The 10109-nt window shown below is 41.6% G+C and overlaps 1 protein-coding gene across 1 annotated transcript; it reads left to right on the top strand.

Annotated features, from left to right (window-relative positions):
* Window positions 1-321: 321 nt before the first annotated feature.
* On the top strand, window positions 322-3853 carry fgf20a (fibroblast growth factor 20a). Its single transcript, XM_026947706.3, has 3 exons — window positions 322-974; window positions 1938-2041; window positions 2226-3853. The coding sequence occupies exons 1-3, from the start codon at window positions 686-688 to the stop codon at window positions 2469-2471; spliced, it is 639 nt and encodes a 212-aa protein (XP_026803507.1). The 5' UTR covers window positions 322-685; the 3' UTR covers window positions 2472-3853.
* The last annotated feature ends 6256 nt before the right edge of the window (window positions 3854-10109 follow it).

Below are 10109 nucleotides of genomic sequence, written 5' to 3'. Positions count from 1 at the left end.
AAGCCCCTCCCACTTCTTCCTTCTCCCGTTCGCTTCCACCTGCTGTCTCGCGCGCCGCTTCACGATTCCGTCCAGGCCACGCGCTTTTCCGTAGCCGCTCGGTTGGGGAGCGCGCGCGAGCTCTTTTTTTTCTTTTTTCTTCCAATCCCTTCCTCCTTTTCTTCATCTGCGACCTGCAGAAAACACATCCACTCTCTCTCTCTCTCTCTCTCTCTCTCTTTCTTACTTTCTTTTGCACGTGTGTGTTTTTTTTCCTTTCGCTCGTGCACCACTTTTTATGTATGTATGTATTTATTTTTTAAAACAACATACACCTATAGATCTCGGACGCGCGCGCGCGTGTGTATATGTGTGTATATGTGTGTATGTGTGTGTGTGTGTGTGTGTTATGGGATGGATGATGGATGATGGATGATGAGCGCGAGATGAAACCGTCAGATCATCAAACGCGAGGGAGGATCAAACGGTGGAGGAGTTAACGGGTCAAACGGGAGATCAGTGAGCCGGGGGGCTCATTTGCATACGTCAAGAGCGCGAGTCATTTGCATACGGGACGTATTTAAAGGCTCGTGCGTCAGGAATAAGGAGTCTTATTAAGCAGACTAGAGAACACACACGCACACAGACACGCACAGAGACACGCACAGAGACACGCACACTCAGCTCTCCGGTAACTTTTCTCGTGATGATGGGTGCGCTCGTGGTCGGTGGTCCCGGTAGCAGCGGCGGCAGCAGCAGCAGCAGCGGATTCTCTTCACACGTCTCCGTCGCGACTCCCGGTTCTCTCCTCCTGCACGCGCACCTGGCCCCGGCGGCGGAGCGGCTCTCGCGCAGCGCGCTCTCGCCCCCCGCAGAGTTCGCGCACCTCCGCGGCGTCCTGCGGCGGCGGCAGCTTTACTGCAGAACCGGGTTCCATCTGGAGATCCTACCGGACGGAACCGTGCAGGGCACGAGGAAGGACCACAGCAGATTCGGTACGGAAACAAAACAAATCACTATTCTTACTTAATTATTAATTAATTATCAATTAATCTTTAATAATCCTTAACCCTTAAACTCTACTTGAAGTTATTATTATTATTATTATTATTATTATTATTATTATTATTATTATTATTACATCACGCTTTTCTAAATGTATGTAGATTATTACTATGATTAGAGCACTCTCAGTAGAAAGGGGTACTAAACAGTACCTTTCCTTGTTGCTTATCTTTTGTACCTTTATTATGTACCATATCTTTCACCTGACAGCATGTACACAGTGCACCTGAGTACCTTTCAGAGTAAAGCGTTAAAGCTCTACTACTCACATGTCTATACTAAAGGTACAGAAGGTGTACGCTTAAAGGTACCATCTCAAAGTACAGCTTTATCTGTATGTGAGTTTCTCACAATAACAACATTATTAAAGGGTAAATCTAATCGGTTAAAGACCCGAGCACTAAAAGCGCCGAATATTTTGTTGATGGTTCACGCATTGCATGACAAGGAAAAGTACCCTTTGGTACCTTTATTTGTCAGAGTGTATATAAAGGTGCTGCTTTACACTATAAATATTATCTCATGAGAAATTCATACAAATACAAAAAAAGGGCACTGAGTGGCAGTGGTACACTTAAAGGTACCCCATTTGTACCGTTAGTTCTGGAAGGTGTGTGTAGAGGACCTTTATAGATTAAAGATATTAAAAGTAAAAAAAATAAAGATAAGGGTACCACACATAGAAAGGAAAAGTACCTTTTTATCTGGCATCTTTATTTTGTAGCTTATATACAGCTTAATATTACTGCAGTATTTCTTCACTTGATAGATTTCCACCTTCCTTCCTTCCTTCCTTCCTTCAGCTCCTTTGTTTGAACTGTTTGTGTTTTATATATAAATATGATTTTGAAATTAACGATGTGTCTTTCGTTTTTTTTTCTTTTCTCATGCAGGTATTCTGGAGTTCATCAGCCTGGCTGTGGGGTTAGTGAGCATCCGTGGGGTTGATAGTGGCTTCTACCTGGCCATGGACAGTAAAGGGCATCTGTACGGCTCGGTAAGTGTGATCATCCTTGAAAACGAATTACATTTATTTTATTTAATTAATTATTAATTAATCTGAAGCCTAACCAACATTAGCACATAAGGTAATAATCTGAATCAACCAACAGGGGGCAGATGTAAAGTCACCTTCGTTAACCTTGTCACTAACCTCCTACTTTTCTTCTTATCTTCTCCAGGAAAAGCTGACGGCAGAGTGTGTTTTCCGTGAACACTTCGAGGAGAACTGGTACAACACCTACTCGTCCAACCTCTACCGGCACGGTGAGCGAGGGCCGCACTACTTCGTCGCTCTAAACAAAGACGGCACTTCACGAGACGGCGCTCGATCCAGGAGGTACCAGCGCTTCACGCACTTCCTCCCACGACCTGTCGACCCTGACCGCGTGCCCGAGCTTTACAAAGACACCCTGGGACAACGCTGAGACGAGGTTTGGGTCTCAGCGAGGCTGAACATCAATGAAAGCCCTTTGGTTTGGGGTATATAAGATTACTCCAGCTTGGGAGATACACTCCTGGAATGATCTGCCATTTTGGTGGGTACAATTGAGCAGATAATCTGTTAGCACTAAACAATACCAAACATCCATAAATCCCTTTTTTCTGGAGGATATACGGTCACTCTGGTGGAAGAGGACAGACTCCAAGAGGGATTTGTCTTTGTCATTGTCAGGGGTAAGATGGTCTAACTGTTGGACCTGAAGTTCACCGAACATCCATCACGGTTTCTGGAGAATGGAAGACTACTCTGGTGGGAAACTGTATGGCTGTATGGAGGCAGATACATGGAAAAAAAAAAAGCTGCCCTCATTTGGTGCAGAAAATGAACTATTTGTCCAGCTGAGGCAAAACTGTTGGACCTATACATCCAACATCCACAACAGCCACGCGTCCTTCTGGTTGGAGCAAAAAATGTCCCTGGGGTTGAGAAGACATCTAGGAAAGATCTCCACAGAACCCTCCATCCTGGAGAGTAACTGGCCAAGTCAAGGGGACGCACTTCTAGAAAGATCTACCATGATCTAGGGTTATATTGACTCAGTAATCAGCCTGTTGGACAGAAAGGATGTTGTACATCCCTAAGAGCCATTCCTTACCCTGGTTTGGGACAATACCTGGAGAAAGGCAGGTGGCTCAGGTGGCATGTTAGAAAACATTGAGATAGTGAGGCAACTTTATTCAAGAGATCAGGTCAAGTGGATGGAGCTTCTTCTGGGAAGATGTTACTACTTCTGGAACATTCTTTAAAACAAGGACATTGTCAGACACTCCTGATTCGTGGAAATGGAGACGGAAAGGGATCAGGAAAAAGTTCCCTGTTCAAGCAGCATCTTTTGGGTATCGGAAAACGATGGGACAGTCAATGATCTACTACTGAACTTTCTGGAAAGCTTCTGAAGGAATTTCCATCACTGTCAAGACTCTGTTCTGTTCAAACACTGCCATCAAACCTCTACCAAACATTTCATTTTTAGTCTATAATTTATGTTTTTTTTAAATACATATATTTATTTTATATATTTATTTATTTCCAAAGTATATTTTTACAGTTTTATAGAATTTGTCAAAAAAAGGAAGTTATTTTCAAGACACTGAATTATCCTGAAAATATTTTCATATAGGAGTTTTCGAGCTGGCTTGACTCTAATTCTGAATTCTGCTCTTGTTTCATTTTCACAGCCATACTTGATTTGTTTCTTGTTTTCTCATGTCACACACACACACAAACACACACACACACACACACACACCCAAAGCAAGATCTTTCCAGAATGTTCTGGAGCTCATTCAGGAATTAAAGACAGTTAAACCGATTTCAGATGGTTTGGTCTCTTCTTTCTGTAGCACTGCAAGGTCACCGGTCAGAGGTGAAAGGTTACTGAATATCTGATTAGGGACAAAAGATGTTAAATAAGAAGGACAGGTTTATATGGAGGTGTACTTAACTGATTAGAATTGATGCTTTTTTTGTGCAATGAACAAGTTACGATGGTTTGTGAAAACAAAGCGAGATGTTTTATCCCTCTCACTGGTCTGTTCTTTCACTTTTTCTTCTTGCTCTTTAATGGACAGGAGGTTGTTAAAAGGAAAGGAACAAAAAAAACCCACATGAACCCCAGCGCTATTTCAACGCAACCTTCTTGATTGACACAGCTTTAGAGTTTAATAGTTCTTAAATAGAATAAAAGATAAAAAAATTGAAGATTTTATGCCGCAGTGCTGCTCAATTCTGGATTCGTGTAAGGAGATGTTTATTTAGCATTTCTGGAAGGAGTCTCCAGTGTCAGCGCTTTGTAACAGTCAGAGGTAAAGCTGTAACTTTAAGTTTTCTGACGTCTTCAGGACAGAAGAGTTTACGCTTCTTTGCAGTTTCTCAGGAACATGACAAGCTGCGTTATTTTTATCTTATTAACTTCAAGAGAGAGAAAAAAAGAGAGGCTGGTGAAGGAACGACTGTTTATAGCTGCTATAACGTAAGTGAAAACAGGAACTAACTCGTTTCATGGACTTTTCACAACATTAAATGTAACAATAAAGAGATAAAAAGCACAACATGTCATTCTGTAGTATATTTTTATCATTATCTATTCTGGTATAATATTACTGGTGTAAAACCATTTAGCATAGAATTACATCTTTACTGTCTCTAGAACTGCTTTTCTATCTAGATTCTTGAACCAGACCCTAGGTTCTAGAGTGGATCAATCACAAATAATAAGAGTTTTATTGTGTTTCTATTGTCATTGTACTTATACACATGTATACAATACAATTACATGCTCTTTTACAAATCCCAGTCTGGAAGGAGGCGGGGTCAGAGGTCAGGGTCAACCATTGTACGCCATTATTGAGCAGTTTGGAGCAGTTTGAGGCTTCGAGACCTTGCTTCAGGGCCTGGCAGCAGCTCTCTGGCTTTTCCAGGCTTCATCTTAGGAGGACGTTATAGAGCTTCAACTATATTTCAGGTTCTTCAAAGTACAGATCAGATATCAGGCTTTATACATTGCCAAAGCCAAAGGGAATGAAGATCACAGTGGACAACATTCTGACTTAACATCAAATGCTTGGTTAACTTGCCCCAGTTAGAACCCCTATTAAGGTTTCTTTGGTTGTCTGTTGGTGTAAACCTAAAAGGTTCTATGTGGAACCCTACAACAAAGTGTCTTCCAAGTAGAACCATTTTTTGGAAGCTAAGAAATCTTAACTTCCAAAAATCCCTTAATCAACTCTTGATGACACTTTTTTTTTTCTAATAGAGTGTGTATTATCTGGTCATTATTGTCAGACATTTAACAATTATTTAATCTGTCCTGATACTTGATACACTATTTGAAGGCTTCTAAGGGTTCATGAAGATAATAAAGCATGCCTAGCCTTTAAAAGGGTTCTACTTGGAACTCTATCTGATAGGGAAACACTCAGCTGTAGAAGTCCCCCCCCCCCCCCCCCCCCCCCCCCCCCCCAAACCCCACGGGGAAAAACCTGATAGCAGCATGAAGGTTCTTCGGTTTGTCCTTCTGAGGAACCCTGTTAAAGTTCTAAGTATAACCAGACAGCAAGGTTTTCTTTTGTAGAAAAGGTTCCAACTAGAATAATCTTAGAAAGCTAGAACCATAAACAATCCAAATAAACCTTAAAGGACACTTGAAGAAATCAAAACCAATTATTACACACACTCTTAGAAAAAAAGAGCTCTTCAAGGGTTCTTAGCTTGTTCTACTTGGAACCCTTTCTGATAGACAAAAACACACTTTTGTTAAGTTCCATATAGAATCCATACAGAATTAGGGTTCTTCAAAGGTTCTTTAAGGATTCATTGGCTAATCAAGGATTCTCAGCCCCCAAAAAGGTTCTTCGAGAGTTCTTCAACGTAGGTCCTCTATATAAGACCTTCAAAATCCCCTGGATGGACAACTGAAGAACCCTTTAAAGTACTACATTTTCCATGAGTGTGAAAATAATGAAGTATACCATCTAGATTGTCCTTCTGAGGGAACCTTTTATGGTTCTATGTATCACCAGATAGGGTTTTCCTTTGAAGAAATGTTCCACGTAGAAAGCTTTTAGAAAGTGATTAACATTAACAATCTCAAGAACCTTCAAAAATGCTTGAAGAACCCTTTTTTGTCAAGCATTCTGAGGGAACTTTTAAAAGCTCTACATTTCCAATGACTGCAGAAACAAGGAAGCAGTTTGAAGGTTTTTCAGTTTGTCCTTTTGAGGGAACCCTTTAAGGTTCTACGTATAACCAGACAAGAAGATGTTTCAGTTTCAGAAACAGTAGAACCTTCTATAAGAATGCTATAATTATAAACAAAGCAAAGAACACTTAAAGAACACTAAGAGTGTATCTACACATCTATTGATTACACACTATGAGCAGTCAGACAGTAAAAGCGATGATGTCATCAACCTGAGTCGCGTGTCGTCTGAGTGTGTGACACATGCTGCAATTACACACTGGCTGGCGGCCATCTTGTTTCCCTCGTCCCCTCATTCGTTTCCTTTTTTTCATTCAGGTCTTTGTGAATCATCTCCTTTGATGACACTTAAGAAGAGTTGAGTGCATGTCAGCACATCTGGCCCCGGAGTGTGTGAGCGTGTGTTTGGGCGAGGAACTGAGAAGGAACTGATACATTTAAATGACATAAGGGTGGTTAAGGTGAACACACACACACATTTTCAAAATACATACGAGATGGATGTGGGCTTTCAGCGTGTGTAGTGGCGAATGAAAGGCGTTAGAGTACCTGCATGGAGGAAGGAGAGTAAACACACTTCCTTTAGAAGCTGCGTGATGATCGTAAAGCTGTACATTGTGTGCAGCATGCGGGCGACAGCATGTCACACACTTTCATCTAAGAACATTGCATAACACACTCTATGTGTTAGAACTCGGTGTGTGTGTGTGTGTGTGTGTGTGTGTCTTGTGTATCTGTGTGTGATTGGATCTTTCATGCTCTCCATGTGTGTGTGTGTGTGTGTGTGTCCGTGTGATCTCCAAATCTCTGTGATGGTGAGCCAGGGGTTGTCCTGAGTGGGACACACACACACATGAACACACACTTAGAGGTGCTTATTGGGGTTTTCCCCACAGCCCCCACAGCGTTGTGTGTGTGCATGTGTGTGTGTGTGTGCGTGTGTGCATGTGTTGCATCACAGTGCTGGTGCTCTTGTTGTTTCAGGCAGGTGTTGAAGTGACTGATCTTTCACCTGCATGTCTTTGTGGCACGAGTAAAAACAGCACAGGTGTTCCCGCAGCGCAAAGCGTCAAAGACACACACACACACACACACACATACACACACACACACACACTCTGTTCCTCTCCTTCTAAGACGATACATTCGCAATGTTTGAAAAACAACACAGTCAGAGATTTAGTATGATACAATTTAGAGACATAACACAATGTTTTGTTAAGGAGTGAGAGGCCACGCCTCCTTCACTAAGACTGACAGGTAAAGAGGCCACGCCTCCTTCACTGAGACTGACAGGTACACAGGCCACGCCTCCTTCACTGAGACAGACAGGTATAGAGGCCAAGCCTCCTTCACTGAGACAGACAGGTATAGAGGCCACGCCTCCTTCACTGAGACTGACAGGTATAGAGGCCACGCCTCCTTCACTGAGACCGACAGGTATAGAGGCCACGCCTCCTTCACTGAGACTGACAGGTATAGAGGCCACGCCTCCTTCACTGGGACTGATGTGTTCCACCTTTCTTTTTGTCTCTCCTTTTTATCATCTCATCTATTCTTTTATCTTTTTCTTTTCTATTCTTTCGCTTATCTTTTTCTCTTCTCTCTCCATTCTTATTTCTATTTTTCTGTTCAGTCTTGCGTCATTTCACATTTTCTTCTCGTCCCTCTCACTTTTTTCTGAAACACTAGTGTACGTTCTCTAATCCCACACTCCGCAGTGTTTAAGGAGCCATAACCGTCATCGTTACCTCGCGGCACAGATGGATAAAGTCCCGCCTTCCGGTCGGTTTTGATTGACAGTTTGATCCTGAGGGACCGCCCACTCATTGTGTGGCTCATTTGTAAGTGTTATGGAGGACACACTCGATATGTCAGGCCCGTCTCTCGCACTCGTCTGTCCCTCGTACACATCCATCCTCCGTACACGTCTCTCCGTTGTACACGTCGAAATTATTAATGAGAGACAATCCATCAGTCCTAATGTCTTCTCTTCTCTTCTCTTCTTCTCTTCTCTTCTCTTCTCTTCTTCTCTTCTCTTCTCTTCTCTGTTACTTCTTTCTCATTGTCTTGTTTCTTCTCTTTCTATTCTTTCTTCTTCTTTCTTTTTTTGTCACCCACTTTTTTTATCCCTTCTCTCCTTTTCCTTCGTATCAGTTTTTCCTCTTTATCTTTTTTCTCACCTTTTTCTCTCTTCTCCTCTCTTTTAATTACTTGCCTTTCATTCTTTTTCAACTTTTCTGTCTAATCTTTCTTGTTTCTTGTCTCCTTTTCATCTCTTTGTTTCTTTCCATCTCTCCTTTTATCCTCTAATCTCTTCTCTTTTCATCTATTCTCATCTCTCCTTTTATCTTGTTATATATTCCCTTTTTCCTCTTTTCATTTATTACTCTTTCACTTCTTTTTTCTCTTCTCACTCTTCTTTGTCATTTCAAATTTTCTTTTGTCTTTCCCACATCCCTTCTTTTCTGTCCTTTTGACTGAGCCCTTTTTGTCTTATTTGTTCTCATCTTTTCCTTTTGTTTCATCTCTTAACTGATTCTTTTGTTTCTTCCTCCCTCCTTTTATTTCACATTTCCTCTCTTCTCTTCTCTTCTCTTCTCTTCTCTTCTCTTCTCTCCTCTTCTCTTCTCTCCTCTTCTCTTCTCTTCTCTTGCTTTATCCTCTCATCACTTCTCTTTTCATCTCTCCTCCTTTATTCTATTCTCATCTGTTGTTTTATCAATTTGTCTCTCCCTTCTTTCATTCTACTCTGTCTCTCCTCTCTCTGTCTGTTTTTCTTCTCTTCTTTTTTGTCCTTCACACTTTTTAATCCATTCTCTTTTTCCTTTCTATCCTTTTTTCTGTTTGTTGTTTCTTCTCACCTTTTCCTTTTTGTCTCATCTTTTTTCTTCATCTGCTTCTTTTGTCTCTTCTCTCTTTTGATTTTCTTTTCCTCTCTACTGAATTAAACGGCACCCAAATCACTGCTGCTCTGTGCCGTTTCCTTTCACGATGGGGAAGAGGGTGCCAATACTTTGTGCAGAGTAACAGAGGGACTACAGTCGGTAAGTGCACAACTACAGAGTGACCTGTGTGTAGCTGATAAACACAAAGTGGAGATAAGTATCTGATTGCGTAACTGTGATCTCTCTCTCTCTCTCTCTCTCGCTCAGACTTACCTCACAATCATTACATAGATCACACACACACACACACACACACACATGTGCACTAAGAGATGCAAGTGTAAGGCAAGTGTAAAGCCATCAGAGATCACAGAGTCAGAGAGAGAGAGAGAGAGAGAGAGAGAAAGACGAGTCCTGACAAGCCCACTGTAAGACAGAGACAGAAAATTCAGCCTGAAGAAAATCCCTGTCTTTCATAATATACTATAAAGTTCAGTGCTTGCAAGGTCGAGGCGAGTCAGCTAGCTACAAGTGACAGTCAAGATCACGATCAAGATCACGGCTACTGGTTTTATTTTGTATTGTTTTTTGAGTGAATATTAAAGGAAGTTAATATGAAAAGAATATTATAGCAACAGTCTAAATTTCCTGAAAAGTCGATGGTTTAAGGTACTTCACAGCGTCAGATTTAACATTCATATCCCAACTACATGTTGGTTTGGCGCGCGTGCATCGGGCAAGTATTTTGCCAGGCAACACTCATGCCTTAAAAAGGAAACATCAGTTATATACTATATGGCCAAAAGTTTGTGCACCCGTGAACATGACACCCATATGTGCTTGTTGAACGTCTCATTCCAGATTTATTCCCCTGTGTTTGCTGTTATAATAAGCTCCACTCTTCTACGAAGTCTTTCCACTAGATGTTGGAGCGTGGCTGTGGGGATTTGTGTTCATTCAGCTACAAGAGCAT

Source organism: Pangasianodon hypophthalmus, chromosome 28 (genome assembly GCF_027358585.1).
Source record: "Pangasianodon hypophthalmus isolate fPanHyp1 chromosome 28, fPanHyp1.pri, whole genome shotgun sequence".
NCBI classification, from domain to species: Eukaryota; Metazoa; Chordata; class Actinopteri; order Siluriformes; family Pangasiidae; genus Pangasianodon; species Pangasianodon hypophthalmus.
This window is presented reverse-complemented; position numbering and strand designations above follow the sequence as displayed.